Source organism: Pogoniulus pusillus, chromosome 27 (genome assembly GCF_015220805.1).
Source record: "Pogoniulus pusillus isolate bPogPus1 chromosome 27, bPogPus1.pri, whole genome shotgun sequence".
NCBI classification, from domain to species: domain Eukaryota; kingdom Metazoa; phylum Chordata; class Aves; order Piciformes; family Lybiidae; genus Pogoniulus; species Pogoniulus pusillus.
The window spans coordinates 17630194-17649548 of NC_087290.1; the positions used below are offsets into that span (position 1 = coordinate 17630194).

The following is a 19355-nucleotide window of genomic DNA, read 5'->3' on the forward strand; positions in this document are numbered from 1 at the left end:
GTCAGGGCTGAAAGGGACCTCAAGGATCATCTAGTTGCAACCCTTGATATGTGCATGGACATGCTCAACTGGGTCAGGTTGCCCACAGCCCTCTCCAGCCTCACCTTCAATATCTCCAGGGATGTTGGCCTCAGCCACCTGCCTGGGCAGCCTGTTGCAGTGTTCCACCACCCTCATGCTGCAGAACCTCTTCCTAACATCCAATCTCAATCTGCTCTAGTTTGAAGCCATTGCCCTCATCCTGTCCCTGCAGCTCTTTGCAGTCTCTCTGCAGCCTTCTTGCAGCCCCCTTCAGGCACTGGCAGGCTGCTGTGAGGTCTCCCCAGAGCCTCCTCTTCTCCAGGCTGAACACCCCCAGCTCCCTCAGCCTGGCTTTGTAACAGAGCTGCTCCAAGCCCCTGAGCATTTTCATGGCCCTCCTCTGGACCTGGTCCATCAGCTTCATGTCCTTCCTGTATCAAGGCCTCCAGAGCTGGACAGAGGCTTACTGCAGGTAAGGCCTCTGCAGAGCAAAGTGGCAGAATCCCCTCTCTGATCTGCTGCTAATGCTGCTTTGGATGCAGCCCAGGCTGTGGTTTGCCCTCTGTGCTGCAAGCTCACACTGCCTGCTTATGTCCAGCTTCTGGTCCATCAGCACCCCCATGTCCTTTTGCACAGGGCTGCTTTCTGTCACCTCACCCTCCAGTCTGTATTGAGAAGCAGGATTGTTGTGGCCCAGGTGCAGACCCATTCTATGATAAAGGCAGAGAATGAGGTGCTCTTGTTCATGCTCTTACTACATGTTATATAGTGCTGCCCTGGTTTGAGGATGGGCACTCTGTGTCACTTTACAGGCATCAATTCAAAGTCCTTCCCATCTACCCTGCCAGGGGAGCACTTTCCTCAGAGCTAAGGCTGACAGAAGAAAAACCAAGGAGTGCTGGTTGGGGCCTTACAGACCAAATGCACATTTTGAGGATGTCTCTAGCAAACCATAAAATGCCAAACTTTGTAGAAATGTTGGTGAATAATCATCACTTGCTAATATGCAAACAACAACTGCAGCAGAAGTGTCTGCAGCTACTAGTTGGGAGATCTGTGGTACATAATCATGTAAAGGCCCAGGCCTGCAGGGACTAAGGAAAGCAGGAAGGAGACAGAGAAGCAGAGGTGTGCTGACATCAGCAATAAAGAGGGGCCTGCTGTCCAGAGATAAAAACACCCCTGTGAGGGACACTGTGCTGGTGCTCATCTCAGAGAACCACTCAAGACCACTGGGGTGGAGTTCTGTGTTAATGAACTCCCAGAAATGCCTGTAATAACCCTGCCTCTTATTAGGAATGTTATGTTCTTGTAACAGTCTGTGTGCCACAGAACACAAACCCTGTGAGGAGAGGCTGAGGGAGCTGGGCTTGTTTAGGCCAGAGAAAAGGCGGCTCAGGGCACAGCTCATTGCTGTCTATAACTACCTGAAGGGACATTGTAGCCAGGTGGGGTTGGGCTCTTCTCCCAGGGAACCAGCAATAGAACAAGGGGACACAGTCTCAGGCTGTGCCAGGGCAGGTTCAGGCTGGATGTTAGGAGGAAGTTGTTGCCAGAGAGAGTGATTGGCATTGGAATGGGCTGCCCAGGGAGGTGGTGGAGTTGTCGTACCTGGAGGTGTTGAAGCCAAGACTGGATGAGGCATTTAGTGCCATGGTCTGGTTGAATGGACAGGGCTGGGTGCTAGGTTGGACTGGCTGAGCTTGGAGGTCTCTTCCAACCTGGCTGGTTCCATGATTCCATGATTCTATGGGGTGTGCGGGACTGATGGAGGGACCCTGCCTGCACCCAGGGCCACAGTAAGACATACCCACTTCATAACTCTGCTTGAGTTTTGGGGTTCATTTCGCAGGTCAAGGCTGTGCAAGAAACAGGAGCAAGCTGCCAGCTGCCGAGGCAGAAAGGCTCCAAACACCCGCTCTGGAGCACACGCTCGGGCGGTGAAGGCCCAGCACGGCCGGCACCGGGCGCCGCTCCCAGACGGAGGCGCCGCAAGCCGCGGCCCAACATGGCCGCGCAGAGAGGAGCTGAGGAGCGCGGGCGCCCGGCGGGCGGGAAGCAGCGACGCTGGCGGGCGGGCAGGTGGGAAGCAGCGGCGCTGGCTAGAAGCAGCGGCGCTGGCGGGCGGGCGGGAAGCAGCGGCGCTGGCTAGAAGCAGCGGCGCTGGCGGGCGGGCGGGAAGCAGCGGCGCGGGCGGGCGGGCGGGAAGCAGCGGCGCTGGCGGGCGGGCGGGAAGCAGCGGCGCTGGCGGGCGGGCGGGAAGCAGCGGCGCTGGCGGGCGGGCGGGAAGCAGCGCCCCCGGCCGAGGAGCGAGAGGCGCCGCGGGCAGGGGCGGGGCGAGAGGGGCAGTCCCGTCCCCGCCTCCGGTCGCTGCCACTCCCGCAGCCGCCGGAAGCCTCCCATCTTCGCGCGGAAGTGACGATTCGTATCCCGCCCCCTTCGCTCCCTCCCTCCCCCCTCCCGGCGGCGGCGGCTCCGGAGCCGGGCGCGGCTGGCGGGGCCCGAGGCGCGGCCGGGTGGGATCATGGCGGACGGCGTGGATCACATTGACATCTACGCCGATGTGGGCGAGGAATTCAACCAGGTACGTGTGGCCGGCGGGTACGGCGCAGCCCCTCCCCTCCTTTTCCTTCCCTCTCCGGCCTTCGCCGCCGCGCCGCCTGTAGGGCCCTCAGCGAGGCGGCCGCGCCGCTGCTGCCGCCGCCGCCGCCATTGTTCGGCCGCTGCGCCGCTGGGCTTTCCCGCCGCTGCCGAGTGCGTGGCTCTGCGCAGGGACGGGGCGGGAGCAGGCCGCGCCTGGCGCCCAGCCCGTCCCTGCCCACGGGTGCCATCGGGGCCCGGCGTGGCGGGGAGCGGCGCGCCCCCAGCCGCGGTCTCTGAGGGGAAGCCGCCGGCGGGCAGGGCGGGAGCGGCACACGGCGCTGCGCCGGGAGCGAGCGCCTGCCTTCTCGAGTGCCCGCGCAGGAGCGACTCCACATCCCTCTGCTGCCTCGGGTCGAAGCAGAGCGGAGGAGACGGGACCCTCCCGCATGCGGTGGGGAGAGCAGCTCCTTCCCCGTGGTGGAGGGGCAATAACTGCCATTGTTCGCAGACGAATTAAAAAGCAGCCGAGCGGGCACTCTGCGGTGGAGGCAGAATTAGTGCAGCGTTATTCCGTAGCGCTGCAGAAACTCTCTCCCTTTTTTATTTCTGTTTTGTTTTTTTTTAATTAGTTATTCTCTCCTAGTGGTTAAAAAGGCCACGCAGCTCTTCAGAGGAGGAGCTTTGTTTTGATGAGGAAGTGTTGGACGGAATAAACAGAACTTCCCTGCCTCACAACTACTCCTCTTTTCTGAGTCTTTTTTCCCCCCCTTATCTTTCCCAAATAGACTTGTGCCTGCTAACCTACCGGAACCTGATGTTCACATCAGTTTCTTGTGCCATCTGTCCTGTTTGTCACACTTGCGTTTTCCAGGTTGTGTTGCCCCAGATTGCATTGTTCATGCCCTAGAGCATAAATAATCAAGAACAACCGCACTTTCACACATTTGCTGGGTTTACTGAGTGGTGCCTAATTGTATGCCTGCCTATCCCTGCAGAGAACCGGGAAATAGGTAACAGATCATGAAAGTCATGGTTAATTTGGATAGCAATTTACAACTCTCGCAGGGAAGTTTAATTCTTATTGACAAAGTAATTCAGAGTGTTAGTAACCACGTAAAGGCATGCTATGAAAGATTGCCTTACCAGAGAGCAGATGACAAAGAGGACTGGTATACTCTTAGTTTGCCTGTATGTGATGGTTTTACTCATTTTATAGTATCATAGTATCATGGTATCATCAGGGTTGGAAGAGACCTCACAGATCATCGAGTCCAACCCTTTACCACAGAGCTCAAGGCTAGACCATGGCACCAAGTGCCACATCCAACCTTGCCTTAAAGTGCCCCAGGGACGGCGACTCCACCACCTCCCCGGGCAGCCCATTCCAGTGTCCAATGACTCTCTCAGTGAAGAACTTTCTTTAACTTATCTTTAATAATATGATACTGAGTCAGTTCCAGGTAAAACACTGATGGAAAATACAGTTTTTTTTTTGAAGAAACCTAATTGACATCCAGTGGTGTTAGTGTAATGTGGCCAGAAGCCCTCAGAGAGAGTAGTTTTATGTTGTGAATAAAGTACAAATAGATATTCCCATCACTTCTGTTTTGGCAGTGATTTGTTGTACTTGCACAGCCTTGGCCTGCCCAGATTGTGGCTAATTTTCCCTATAGGCATGGTGCAAGAACTGTAGTGGTACAGATGAAGAGATGATTTGGGAAGTTGTTTTGCTGTGTTCATGCCAGTTGCTCTCCTGCCGGGGCTGTGCTGCTGTAGCCTCCTGCTTCAGTTTGTGAACCTTGCAAAATATAGGGCAGAAAAGAGAGAAAAGGCTGGTGCCCCGTTTCCTTCAGCTTGGCTTTCTTGTTGAGAGTGTTCTTGGCTGTTCTTACTGATGGTTTTTTTTTGTTGTTGTTGCCCACTTGTGCCCCCACCCTCCAAAAAAAGTTTAATTGCTCTTTGTTCTTTTCCAGATTTCATTTCTGTGACTTTAATGTTTTAGGGCCTGTGTGGTTAACTATGTTACTTAGTATAAAGTTTTACTGGGTGAGGTTGACTCTTCTCCCAGGCAACCAGCAATAAAATAAGGGGACACAGTCTCAAGTTGTGCCGGGGTAGGTATAGGCTGGATGTTAGGAGGAAGTTCTTCACAGAGAGAGTGATTGGCATTGGAATGGGCTGCCCAGGGAGGTGGTGGAGTCACCGTCCCTGGAGGTGTTCAAGAAAAGGCTGGACGAGGCACTTAGTGCCATGGTCTGGTTGACTGGCTAGGGCTGGGTGCTAGGTTGGACTGGATGATCTTGGAGGTCTCTTCCAACCTGGTTGATTCTATGACATCTTTGCACTTTACTGTTTCCTTCTGTCAGAGCATGAAAGAAGGCTAGTTGTTACTACCTATGATATTACTTACTGCTTGTAACTCTGACATCGGTTTGTTGGGTCCTCTAGAAGCTTCCATTCATGAATTAAGCTGTTTCTGACTTGAAAAGCTAGCAGCTTCAGCGGTACGATGGGACATGGTTCTGTATACCTGTGGATAGCTGAAGACTTAGGAGAAAAATGCTGTAGAGAGAAAGTGATTTGCATTACTTATGTACATAGTGGATGTTGTATGAAACATTATAGGTAAGGAAGAAGTGCTCTGTGTAGATAAGCTCTATTTTTTTCATTGTGTTGTGCTACATTGATTTGACTTAATACTAGTCTGAGTTGGACTTTAAGAACCCTTTTCACTAGTTTTGCTAGTAGCAGAGACTGAAAAACACTTATGTAGTGTTGTTATTCTTCTGGATATGTTATAACTTTATATCTGAACTGGGACAAAACTTTTGTTTGCGTCTGCAGTAAACAGATCTTTTAGGATTTGTGGCTGAATGGACCTCCCCTGATTGTTTTGCCTTGTTCGGGGCCTCAGGGTACTTTTACTTGTGGCTTTTCTGGGATTTCGGTAATGCCTTTTTGGAGGAGAAGGAAGGGAGGGATCTTCTGCTTGATTAACCTTAAATGGTCCACAGGTTCTAAGAGTGAAATAAAGACCACAGAACCACAGTTCTGCGAGCTCACTGAGCTGGATGGCCGACTGGAAATTGTTGTGTTTAGTGTTGGTTGCAGTGAGTTGACTAACTTGATTTTATGTCAGATAATTTTAGTACAAATACATGTTTTCCGTTCCATCTGGTGCTCATCTAAACGATGTCTGTCAATGTTGCCTCTTGTTCTTTCATTAACTTATTGTTCATTGTAATCACATTATTTGTCCTCGGGCTTACAGCTTTACTTAATTTGGCTCCCACTAGTTGTATTTATATTTTTTAATTGTTCTGGGGGTTTTGTTTGTTTATTTTCTTTTTTTTTTTTAAGCCTTGGTTGAGTAATTTTCTATTTTGTTCTTCTAAATTGGCTTCCCCATCCAGGGCCCTTTTGTATTTATTTAAAGTCTTGTTTTGAGGCAAGTCTCAAATGTGCTACTTGCATACATTACTCGTAGCCTGAAATGTAGTATTTCTTGCACACGTTGCTTGTGATCTGTAAGAAGTAGGTGTTGCATGGCATATTTTACTGTGACCATCTCCCTACACAGATTACACATCTTGCTCCTGAAGAAAAAAAGAGATCTGTGTTCCACCTGAGACCTGCATATCTGTATGCAAATGGCTGAGGCTGGCATTCTCTTAGTGGCAGAATGCTACAGGTCTAGAGGTGCTTGAGCAAATATTAGGATGTATTTTTATACACAAAACCCTAACGTGTCATTGTCTGATACTGAGATAGTGAGAAGCCTTTGCACGAGAGGCCAGCTTGGGCCTGACTCGAGGTTGCCTGCAGCTTTGGCCATCAAACCGTTACTTTTCTTCAATCATGAAGATGTGATTGTGCATTACCAGGATTTCTGATGCTCTGATCAGCTTTGTGTTTCTCAGTTGTGAGGTTTTTTTCCACATACTCAAACAGTAAACAACTGTTTGTGTTTTTTTTATATATATATATATGCATACACACATATATACAAATCATTCTGACCAGTCAGAGTATACAAAGTATACATCTCCTCCCTGGAGGTGTTCAAGAGAAGCCTGGATGAGGCACTTGGTGTCATGGTCTAGTTGATTGGATAGGGCTGGGTGCTAGGTTGGACTGGATGATCTTGGAGGTCTCTTCCAACCTGGTTGATTCTATGATTCTGTGATTCTACAAACCAATTGAAGAATATCTTCTTTTAATGCTATGGAGGAAGTGCTTGCTTTATTTATACTTTAATGAGTATACTTGCATACTTGCATTGTGGATCTGTCTAAACATGTCTGTAGTGTTCTAGCTTGATATTTAAATGATAACAAATAAGAAATGAAAGTTTTGGGTTTGTATTTGGTAACTGGATAATAAAAGTGATATAGATGGAATAAGCAACTAAGAGGCTAATTATCTTGAAAGTTCTCTGACTGAAGAGTCTTAGGAATGTGTGTTACTCTCTTGATTTTATGTCTATAACACAGAAAAATATTTCTTGATGTAATAAATAACAAAAGGTAACATTTAGTGACAATATAAAAGGACATTAAATGCAGCCTTTATATCAGGAAGACGCTTGTCTCGTTATGGGAGGGAAATGGACACATTGTGGTGTAATAAATTTCTACTCAGAAGGGCACAGCTGTCCTGGTCATAAAAAATACAAGCTGGCAGACATGTATTTATTATAAATCTAATCCAAAATATCTTGTTGCATGTGTATTTCCTCAGTTCCGTGGGGCTGCTCAAAAGGGTCTGGAAAAGAGAAAACCTTTACATATTTGCACTTATCCAGCTGCAAAGAAAACTTGAGACCATCTTGTCTGACACCTCTGTTTCAATGCAAACAGCAGTATTAACTATGTTTAATTTATGTTTTTGACTACTTGGGAATTTTTGGCTACTCTATTTGACAAGGGATCAGATTGCTTAAGTTTTAGTGGTAAGTTGTACAGCTGAGAGTGTTTGGGGCTGTAGAGTAAATACGAATCTTAGTCTAACAAACTTTTCCACGGTGGTGAATGTTTCTGCCACGGGCAGTGTGCTATTTTAGAAACATCAAAGCCTGGTGTTTTGTTAAGGTTCCTGTCTGTATTCAGGCAGCTAATCGAAACCAGAAAGATTTCTGCTCATCTCTTTAACTTCAAGACATACAATCTTTATTGTTTTGTTTTGTTTTTTAAAAGTGAGGATGCTGATGAGTATTTTGAGTTTTTGAGCACATAATAATGTAAGTGGAATGGGGAAAAGTATAAAGGGGAAGCCAGATGATTTTTTTTCTTGGTGTGTTTTTTTTTTCCCCAGAAAAAAAACATATTTTTAAAAATAATTAAATTTTATTTAAATCCCATATATTTAATATCCTTTTGGAGGCATAATTCAGTGTTTAACTTCTTAAATTGAACAGAACTGAGTGGAGAATGCAAGTCTCAGACATGGGTGTACAGTTCAAGGAAATTTTGTTTAAAACCCCAAAAAGTGATTTCTAACCTGGCATTTTTAAAGGGAGTTGCTCTCTGCAACTTGGAGGAGTATGGCTGTTGAGTTCCAAAAAGAAATAACAGTTTTAATTTATCCCTTCTGGACATGACCATGATGTTCCATGTGTTTATGGTTTTCATATTTCAGTGTTGCAAAAAAAACCTGCAAACTAATTAAAACACAAAAGATTGAGGAAGGGCTGAATAACTGAAAATTTAACAGCAACCCTGGCATGAATCAGAGCATATCTTTCGAGTGTCCTTTTATTCACCCAGCACCACTTCAGAGCACAACATGTGGAATTTCAGTCTTGGTTGTCCAGAGCAAGTGCTGGTGTATTTAAGACTGTGGTGGAGTTAAAACATGGATTTTGGAAATGTGTTGCTACTCTAAGTTAGCTGTAGAGGAGGCCAGAACAACGATGCTGACTTTATTTTGTAGTGTGTTTATCTGCAAGATTGTGAAGGGCTATAATTGAGCAGATAAAATTTCTTTTGAGTGCTTGAAGGTCTACTCTTGACTGAGGAAGTGAGAAGATGTCAAAAACATTTCCTGCTAGAGGCAGAGCTTTTGCTGAAATAGCTAAGAGTGGAGAAGTAACACTTTGTATATTCTTTTTATTACTCTTCTGCAGGTAGGAAAGAAGGGTGTGTTTAGGTTAGTTTCCATGGTACACGTATGAAGGAAGAAGGGTTGTTGGATCTTGTGCAACAGCCATCGAGACGCCTCTCTTCCATCTACACTTGCACTTACTGACTCAGATCCTTCTTAATCATTTAACCACACACCTTGTTGACTGACTGCTAACTGAATGAATTCCATGCTGGCTGCAAAACCAGCATGATGTAAGAGAATATTGTGGTGAGCAACATCAGGTTTTCCGTTGTGTCTTTATTGATTTAAAGCACTTTGGGCCACTCAAAAAAAAAATGCTTGCAGACTGTGCTACCCTGGTAATTCTCTTCCTCCTTCGATGGTGACCCTGAAAGCCTGTGTGATAGAAACTTCATCTGTTTTGGAGGAGTTTCTTGCCACTAGGGAAGTGTAACAGAGCTGTGGATCGCTGCCTGCTCTGGTATTTTGGTAATGCTGACCTCAGCCTTCTCAGAGAGATAGGTTAGTGTACATCTGCTGTATGACTGGTGCCTGCTTGTTTGGATCCGTCTACCAAGATTGAGTTCTGCTTCCCTGAAATCATCATCCATGCACACAGATGACTGGAATTACTGCACATTTAGCAGAGGATTTCCTTACTTGCCTTGTCATGTCATCCTTGATCTTGCAGTGAGATGTCATGTTTAGGCCTGTCCCGGGCAGTTCTTTGAACCTACTTTCGTTAACTATAGTGATAGAAGGAATCAAACTGAGATGGAGAACTGGACAGACCATGTGAAAATATGAAACCCTTAATTTAATCATGATACATTTAAGACAGATATTTTTTCTGTTGAAGTTTAGGGCTTATTGGACAGTGCAGTTTAGAGAAGATCAAATCTACTACATTGACAATGCTAGAACTTAGCTAAGCTGTTTTGGTTTATTAATTTTCAATTTTAGTGTTACCTACTCAGACTTTATGTGTAGCAGTTGATAATGCTTTCATATTTTCAAGACAGCTCAGCATCTGATGATGATTCTGAATATACTTAGGTTTAATCAAATGTTTGCTAGCTTTGCACCTACTTTTCTGTGGCACCCAGCATCATTCTCTCTATTCACCATATCTAGTACTTAACACAAACATCCTAGATGGAATAATTAAGCTAACAGATGCTGAAACATCTCTTGATATCAAAACTTGGTGAGGTTATTTCTGTTCTGGATCACAGTGGAGGAGTCATGGAATTGCAGAATTGTTTCAGTTGGAAAAGACCACCAAGGTCATGGAGTCTAAACATCAACCTAATACCACCATGGTCACTAAACCATGTCCTGAAGTGCCTTGTCTGCATGTTTCTTGAACACTTCTAGCAGCCATGACCTCACCACCTACCTGAAGAACATATTCCAATACCTGCCAGTCTTTGATTAAAGGAATTTTTCCTAATACCCAATCTAAACCTCCCTTGGCACAGATTCAGGCTGTCTCATTCTGGCACCTGATACTAGGGACAACAGGTCAACCCCCACCTTGCCACAGCCTCCTTTCAGGTAGTTGTACAGAGCAATGAGTCCTCCTCTGCCTTCTCCAGACTAAATAATCCCAGTTCCCTCAGCCACTCCTCTTAAGACTTGCCTCAGCCACTCCTCTTAGACCCTTCACCAGCTTTGTTGCTATTCTCTGGACATGCTGCAGCGCCTCAGTGTCCTCCTTGTAATGAGTGACACAAAACCAAACACAGTATTTGAGGTGCAGCCTCACCAGAGGCAAGTACAGGGGCATGATCACTTCCCTACTGCTACCAGGACAAGGGGCAGTGGGTGGAAGCTGAGGCATAGGAGGTTCCATGTGCACCTGAGGAAGATTTTTTGCACTGTGAGGGTGACAGAGCCTAGAACCAGCTGCCCAGGGAGGTTGTGGAGTCTCCCTCTCTGGAGATATTCAAGAACCATCTGGATGTGTTCCTGTGTGATCTGCTCTGGGTGATCCTGCTCTGGCAGGGAGGCTAGACCAGATAATCTTCCGAGGTCACTCCCAGCCTCTGACATTCTATGATTCTACTACTCACACTGTTCTGATACAGACCAGGATGCTGTTGACCTTCTTGGTCCCCTGAGCACATTGCTGGTTCATGTTCAGATGGCTGTCAGCCAGCATCTCCAGGTCTTTTTCTTACTGGCAACTTTCCAGTCACTCTGTCCCAAGCCTGTAGCATTCCGTGGTAGTGTAGTGACCCAAGTGCAGGACCCAGCACTTTTTTAAACCTCATACAACTGACCTTGGCCCATTGATCCAGCCTGTACAGATCCCTCTGCAGAGCCTTCCTGCCCTCAAGCAGATCAGCACTCCCACTCAATTTATTGTTATCTGCAAACTTAGAGTGCACTCAATTGCCTTATTCAGATCACTGATAAAGACATTAAAGAGACCTGGTCTCAGAACTGAGCCCTGGGGAACACCACTTGGGACTGGCCACCAGCTGGATTTAATACCATTTGCCAGCACTCTTTGGGCTTAGCCATCCATCTATCCAAACCATAAGCAGCCAGTTTCTCTAGGAGCATGCTATGGGGAACCATGTCATAGGCTTTACTGAAGTCCAGCTAAACAACATCCACAGCCGTTCCTTCATCCACTAGACATGTCACCTTGTTGCAGAAGGAGATCAGGTTTGTCAAGCAGGACCTGACCTTCAACCCATGCTGACTGGGCCTGATCACCTGGTTGTTCTGCAGGTGCTTAGCTCTCAGAGTGACCCATGTCGTTCCCTGGCATCACGGTCAGATGAACAGGTCTGTAGTCCACTGGGTCCTCCTTCTGCCCCTTTTTGTAGATGGGTTTTGCTGATCTCCAGACAACTGGGACTTCTCCACTTAGCCAGGACTGCTAGTAAATGGTGGAAAATGGCTTGGTGAGAATTTGTGCCAGCTCCCTCAGTAGCCCAAGTCCGAAAACCCTCTGTAGGCTTTTGAAGTCCCAACATTTGCATGTGGCAAAGTATCCTGTGAAAGTTGATGCTGTAGAATAGTCTCTCTGTAGTCCATGAATAAATACATTGATACGTTACAAGCTTGTGGGGTCATTGAATTTAGTGAAATAGAATCCTGTCCCTGTCTGGCCTTTCTGTGAATCAGGAAATAAAAATAAAGTTAGGAGTGCAGTAGAAATCTGAAAGGTAGAATACTGTGTTTGTCAACAGGACTCTTGAAACTCCGTCTGTTCAGTCCACCAAGTGTTCTGATGAAAAAAAGATGTTCTTGGAAATGGATGTTAGCCGCTCATTTCACACATTGCTCATGTCTGCTCCCTGCTGAGAGAAGGAGTTTTTAATTGCTGTTTATGTTACAAGGGGAAAGATGTTGCAAACAGTGGTCAGATGTATTTTTCGTGGGTTTTGTTTTCCCCCTCTCAGTTTATAATAAGATCCTAAGAATTCTATGTACTTTGGTGCGGATGAGACTGGGGGTTGGTTGGCTTCCCAGCCGCGTATGTGTTGGATCATACTTAACCATGTTTGTGGAGTGTGGTGGCTATCACAACATTTTGTTTCAAGTGTGTTTGGCTTGTTTGAAGTGTGTTGAATGTAATCAAAGTGTCTTTTGTGTTTTAGGAAGCTGAATATGGTGGGCACGATCAAATTGATTTGTACGACGATGTAATTTCTCCATCCGCGAATAATGGAGATGCCCCAGAAGATCGTGATTACATGGATTCTCTCCCACCATCTGTTGGGGATGATGTAGGTAAAGGAGCTGCACCAAATGTTGTCTATACATATACTGGAAAAAGAATTGCCTTGTACATTGGAAATCTTACTTGGGTAAGTATCTTACTATTTAGGATACGCTACCATCGTTAGGTTTTCAGAGGATGAAAGAGGAGAACAAGCTTGAAACTACCAAATACTTGATGCTGGCAGACACTTTAAGGCTACTTGAACAAACCAAAGTTTAACAAACCCTTGCTGAAGTTAATAGTTTACAGAGGAACTAGAAGATTCTCTGGGATTTTCCTGAAGTTAGTTTTCACCTTTTTTTTCCAGGACTACCTTCCACTTTCCTTTTTCTAGGGCACTCTTGCTACAGCACTGGTTTCGGGTATTTGCCTTGAGGCTATTTCTCTTGTCCTAGGTGTAACAGATTTGGGATAACTGCAGTTGCCCTTAAGACAATTACTTTTGTTAGCATTAAATCATTTTAATTGCAGTTAAACAAAGTGCGAGAGCTGGTTCATAGCTGAATTAACCAGAGTGTGTGTCTGTTTACCTGAAGTAAAATTTTTCCAAGTCCATGCATGAAAAGTTCTCATTCAAGGTTTTTTTTCCCATCTAATGTAATTTATTAGCAGTGCTAAACCTGGAAATGAATGTTTTATGGGTACTTAGATGTTCTTTTCATTGCTTGCTACAGTATACTAATTTGAGGAAACAATGAGAAGTAAAAGGAGCAGTTAACTTAATAGCTGTACCATGAAAAAATGGAATTGTAGGATGGTTTGTGTTGGAAGAGACCTTAAAGATCATCTTGTACCAGCTTCCCTGACACAGGCAGGGACATATTTTGCTAGATCAGTTTCTAGTGGAAGGATCTAGTAGAAGGGATCAGGATCACTTCTTTTGTCTGTAAATCCTGTTATTTTTGTGCAAATAATATAGAGCCCTGGACTGCTTAGTCTGGAGAGGAGAAGGCTGAGAGGGGATCTGAGCAATGGATCTAAATAGATGAGGGCTGGGGGTCAAGAAGGAGGGGACAGGGACAGCCTCTGCTCACTTGTGCCCTGCCATAGGACAGGGGATGGAAAATGCAGCACAGGAGGTTCCAGCTCAGCATGAGGAAGAACTTCTTGAGTGTAAGGGTGATGGACCCCTGGCACAGGCTGCCCAGAGAGGTTGTATAGTCTCTTCTAGAGCCTTTCCAGTCCTGTCTGGATGTGTTCCTGTGTGAGCCGTGCTAGATTCTGTGCTGCTGCTGTGGCAGGGCTGTTGGACTGGGAGATCTCCAGAGGTGCCTTCCAACCCCTAACATCCTGTGATCTTGTGATGAGCGATACTGTTAAATGTTATACTGTGTGTAATAGGAAGTTACAGCCAAGTGCATTTGGTAAAGTGGAAGCCTTTACTTCTAACTGTAGTTTCTGTACTAGCTTCCCTTTTGTCTGTAAATATTTTTGTGCAAATAATGTGTAGCTCACTAGACTCTAATTAGTCAAAGCTCTCATAAAGAGCACCTGGTTAATATGGTGTTTTAAATTGACTTTTGTGTGGAAATAGCATCATTGGGAGAAAAATAAATATTAGTTGTGAAAAAAAAAAGCAGTTCTGTAAAAAGTTGAGCTGAAGCCTTGCACTCAGAAAACAAGTTAGTTGAATACAAATTTTTGTTGGCATTCTGCAGCTGGTATATTGTGTGAGGAATTAATGCAGTGTGGCATATGGGTAAGTGCTCATTTTAAAAATCAAATTTCTGTGAATTGTAAAATATCAATCACATAATCATAGAATGGGCTGAGCTGGAAAGAACCTCCAAAGGTCATTTAGTCCAACCCCTCTGTAGTCAGCAGGGACATCCTCAACTAGACTAGGTTGCCTAGTGTCCCATTCTTCTAAAATCAGAAAACAATGTCAGGCTGCATAAAGTATTTCTTTTCACACATGAAAAAAAAAGGCCATGGAAGACTTTTCCATGCCTTTTTCATGGTGCTTTAGATAAGCTTCAAGAGTCTGTTAATGCCTTTTTTTTTTCCAGTGGACAACAGATGAAGACTTAACTGAAGCAGTTCATTCCCTGGGGGTAAATGATATTTTGGAGATAAAGTTTTTTGAAAATCGAGCTAATGGCCAGTCTAAAGGGTAAGAACTTGTCCTTTTTGCTGTAAAAGAAGTTTGAAAGGGTGGAAATGGGGCAGGGATTCTGAATTTTCTTAGCTGTCAGTATGCGAACTGATAGCCTCTGTTTATTGCGATTGATATGATTAGGTATAGAATTTCATGCTAATGACTTCAGTTTCAGGCATGCATTTTTATGACAGTATTATGTGTCTCATTATTTTCTGAGGTAAATCTTGTTGGCAATCTTCATTAAGACTCTGTTCCTACATTTCACTTCATGTGATGGTATTTGTTGTTCCTCACAGTATACTATGAAGAAGTTTTTTTTCACCTGCTTAGTTTGCCACTGACTGCTGAAAGCAAGTGCTGGAGCCTGTTTTTCACTGGCAACCTAATCTTCCTTGCATGAATGTGCCTTTCTCCTTAGTAGTCAGAAAACAGTGAATGCTTAATAGTAACTTGATCATATGAATTAATATAGTGCATTGCTACCAAAAAGCTGCCTTTCTTGTGATATATTTTGATGCATCTTGCACTTATGGTGGTTCTTATGTGTCGTGGAATGAGTTGCTGTATCTGTTCTGAAAACTTAAGACCTGTGAGGCAGTTCCTGTGTTTAGTTTTCAAGTATTCTTTTGCATACTGTGTGTCATCTTTTTCATGAGACATTAGGATACCCAGAAAATGGGAAAAATCTGGTGTAACTTTTTTTTCCCACTATCTACTTTCTTTCAGATTTGCCCTTGTGGGTGTGGGATCAGAAGCATCCTCCAAAAAGTTGATGGATTTGTTGCCTAAAAGAGAATTGCATGGGCAGAATCCTGTTGTGACTCCATGTAATAAACAGTTTCTGAGTCAGTTTGAAATGCAGTCAAGGAAAAGTAAGCATTTCTTATTTACTGTCTTGGAAAAATAGAAGTGTATTCCAAAAGTAGTACTACAGCTTTTCTCTCAGCATCTGATAATTTCTCTGTGGTTTAGAACAGAATTACTTCCAGTGAATTGAACAAAGTTGCAGATAGTTCTCTTAGAAGAAAACAAAAATCCCTTAATATACTGTAAATCTGTTGTTTTGCAAGGAGAGAACAGTCACTGAAAGAAGGTTGCAGCTTTATGAAACTTCTCTCTTGCAGTTGGAGATGCTTTCTCATTTTCTTATGATTTAAAAACACCTCAAACTTAAATCCACAACAGCATTTAGAAATGTAACCTCTATAGATAAATTGAACTAGGGTCTGGTGTCTGGGTCGGTTGTGCCTATGATAAAATGAAGAGCAGAGATTCTGTGTTGTGCTTTCCTCCAGCACCTTATCTTTTACTTCCCAGTCCTAATGTGCACATGTTCCTTTGTGGCCTTAGGCTGCACTAAAGGATGGACTAACAGTCTCCCCAGATGCAGTTTCATTAGTATGGACTGACAGTCTCCCCACATGCTGTTTCATTAGTATGGGAATATTGCTGCATTTTAGCAAAGCACTTTTCCTCCCCACTTACCTTTGGGTTTGGTTACCCAAGGAACAAGTCGATGCTCCTAAGCTCATGCCTTAACACTACATAAAACTTCAGACTGAGAGTCAAAAAGCTTTAACCTCTTTTGATGTATGTAATTGTGTTTCTTTTTTCCCATTGCAGCCACGCAGTCTGGCCAGATGTCTGGGGAGGGTAAAGCTGGTCCCCCAGGGGGAGGCTCAAGAGCAGCATTTCCACCTAGTAACAGAGGGCGAGGTCGTTTTCCAGGTGCCATTCCAGGTGGAGACAGGTTCCCTGGACCAGCAGGGCCAGGAGGGCCACCACCACCTTTTCCAGGTGAAATAATTAATATCTGAAATTTTAATTCCATTGTGTTTTCTTGTATTAATGCACTTGGCTAATTATGAAGATCAAGGGACTTCAGGTTTTCTGATCTCCTCTGTGGAGTGAGAATGCCTGAGCATAAAGCAACGCAGTAAGGAACAGAGTTACAAGTTTGCACATCATCAGAAATTCAGCTTTGATTCGTGCTCACTGACAGGTCAGCTAGTTGGCACTTAGAATACCACTGATGTGAAGCAGAGGTGTTCATGTTTAGTCAGGTATATACTAGAGGAGAGATCTCTGTTAAATGATCACTGCAAAACGTTGCAGTGAAAATCTTCTTTCAGCTTAAGTATTTTTCATAAACATTCAGTAGTATATGGTCCACTGACAGTGAAAGGGAGATGGTCAGATAGAAAATCCACTAACGAGGGCATGGAAGTAGGCTCAGATCTTTCCTTTATCTTCTCCAATATAATCTTTTAATATATTTTATCTCTGTATATTATATCTCATGCCTCATATTAAATACTAGCTGCAGGTGTAAGTAGGATGCAATGTTTTGGTCGGGGAGGAAAGTGTTGAAGTTTTTTTTGGGGGGGGGGGGGAGGGCTGTTAACATTAACAGTCGATGAAGTGCTAGAGGAGGCTTCTTGTCAATTTTCCAGTTTCTGTTGTTCTCTGTTAAAAACTTCCCAAACTCTTAGACCCATTCACGTCTTGTGTTAATTGCAAAGTGTTCTGCGATCGGTTTTGCTTTTTGTGTTGCTTCAGAGAAGTTTTTGGTTTTTTTTTAAAAGCAAGAATTTGAATGATTTCACTAATTTTTTTTTTCCTTTAATGTGTTTATTAACTATTTTTATTTTCTTTTTATTTTTATTTTTGTTTTAAATTTTAGCTGGACAAACTCCCCCACGCCCACCTTTAGGTCCTCCTGGCCCGCCAGGCCCGCCAGGCCCTCCACCTCCTGGTCAGGTCCTCCCACCTCCATTAGCTGGACCTCCTAATCGTGGTGACCGTCCACCACCACCAGTTCTGTTTCCAGGACAGCCTTTTGGTCAGCCTCCACTTGGGCCACTTCCTCCAGGCCCTCCACCACCAGTTCCAGGCTATGGACCACCACCAGGTCCACCACCTCCTCAGCAGGGTCCACCTCCACCGCCGGGTCCATTTCCCCCTCGTCCACCTGGCCCTCTGGGGCCACCCCTGACTCTTGCTCCCCCTCCACATCTCCCTGGGCCGCCTCCAGGTGCTCCACCACCTGCACCACATGTGAATCCAGCTTTCTTCCCCCCACCTGCCAATAGTGGCATACCTACTTCAGACAGCCGTGGCCCTCCTCCGACAGATCCATATGGTCGACCTCCACCATATGACAGAGGTGACTATGGGCCACCTGGAAGGTGAGTGCTTTTGGTGTCATGTGCTTGGCAGCAGATAGTACTCGGCTTGTAGGAAGGATTTGAGTTTCCTTTTTAAAGCTGGTGCTAGAAATAATGAAAAATAGGGCCAGAGGGGATCCCAGCAGTCTTCTTATTGCCCCCTTGCACTGCTCTGAGTGCAACATCTCTCAGAAACGTTTTTGTAGCAGTGAGAAAATGCTGAAATGAAACACCAGTAAGCTCTCTTTCCCTTTTCAGTTCTGAGCTGTTTGTCTTTACTCTTTGTATATGGCAGTGTCACCATTCAGTGTGTTCTACATGCAAAGTTATGTATAATTTCTTAAGCAGCAGCTTCTGGTTGTGCTTCTGTCTTAACTTGAGATTCTGACTTGTACCTTTATCGTCTGGCTTTGCAATCTGTCTGGTTTAGAATGCTCTGGAGTTCTCTCTTTTTTCAGTATGTGCATATATTGAGTGCAGTGCCATACCAAGCTCATCCCATTTTCACCTCTCAGCAGCTCTGCTTGTCCCTTTCTCCTTCAGGATTCAATTCAAAGCTTATTCTTTTTCTCAAAAGCCAGGCATTACTTTTGCTGCAAGACTTTTATCTTCTTTTCCTGTCAAGAGATGCTTCTGCTCCTTTGGTGCAGTCTTGCTGTGTTTGTAGCAGTGGCTTTGCCTGTGGTTAATCCTATCTAGGACAGAGTTTTTGACTCTCTGACTTGTTGAGTTTTTCACCTCTTGTTGGAAACACTTTTTCAATCTGTGCTTTCAAGCGTCTCTGTCATGCTGCTGTTTCTTGATATTTTTGTTGTTGTTGTTTCTTTTGTTTTGGTTTTTTTTTTCCCCCACCCTATTTTGTATTCCTCACAGAAAATGTTGGGATAAATTGTAAGCAAGACCCCTTTTTATGTTGTTCCATTTGGATTTTTCAGTTGTGATTTTTACCGCTAGCGTGAGACACGCTGCTTCTTGCTTGAAATGTTTTCTGTAAAGACGCTTTGCTTTGATTCTTCTTTCATCACAGATTTCTTTTCCAACACCCCCACACTTCTGTGTGTAACTGTGTTCATATGGAAACTGTTAGAAACTCAAGCACTTGGCTTAATTGCCTGCAGTATAATGAAATGATAAGGTGTCGGTTGGTTGTTTGGTTTTTTTATTGGATGGACAAAAATTGAGATTGTCTGCAGTTGGTATAGAATATCTGGGGAGGGAAGGAGTGGGAATAGGACAGTACAAGTTAACTGTCCAATATTTTCATTATTATGTTAAAACTATCATCCATAACTATTTAAATTGTCATTAATTATATATCATAGGCGTTTCACTGGAAATAACATGTCCATAAGAGAAAAATTACATATTCCATTCTATGGGAGGCACACGAAAAATAATACTCAAAACTCAGGGAGGTATGAATTTTTTAGACATTTCCTCTTATGCTAAACTGGCTATAGGATCTTGTTCCACTTCTTGCAATTAAGAGGATAGCATTGCTTATTATTCTGCATTTTCTTTCTACCAGAAGAACTAACACTGTTGTAGAGATATCGAGCAGTGGGCCAGTTTAACAGTCAGCATTTGTCTCTAACACATTGCTCCAAATTTTCTATCTGATACAAAGACTGGCTAACAGGACACTGCAAAACATGTG

The 19355-nt window shown here is 44.5% G+C and overlaps 1 protein-coding gene across 4 annotated transcripts in view; it reads left to right on the forward strand.

Annotated features, from left to right (window-relative positions):
- Positions 1 to 2488: 2488 nt before the first annotated feature.
- The window catches only part of CPSF6 (cleavage and polyadenylation specific factor 6), a 32841-nt gene continuing 15974 nt past the window's right edge, over positions 2489 to 19355 (forward strand). For 2 of the 4 annotated variants that reach the window (XM_064166733.1, XM_064166734.1), the window contains exons 1-7: positions 2489 to 2605; positions 12306 to 12515; positions 14440 to 14543; positions 15258 to 15403; positions 16155 to 16328; positions 17215 to 17719; positions 19021 to 19113. In XM_064166733.1, coding sequence (XP_064022803.1) covers positions 2546 to 2605; positions 12306 to 12515; positions 14440 to 14543; positions 15258 to 15403; positions 16155 to 16328; positions 17215 to 17719; positions 19021 to 19113 — 1292 coding nt within the window. In that variant the 5' untranslated portion in view covers positions 2489 to 2545. The remainder of the gene's footprint in view (positions 2606 to 12305; positions 12516 to 14439; positions 14544 to 15257; positions 15404 to 16154; positions 16329 to 17214; positions 17720 to 19020; positions 19114 to 19355) is intronic. The other 2 variants (XM_064166735.1, XM_064166736.1) reach the window with 1 other exon arrangement.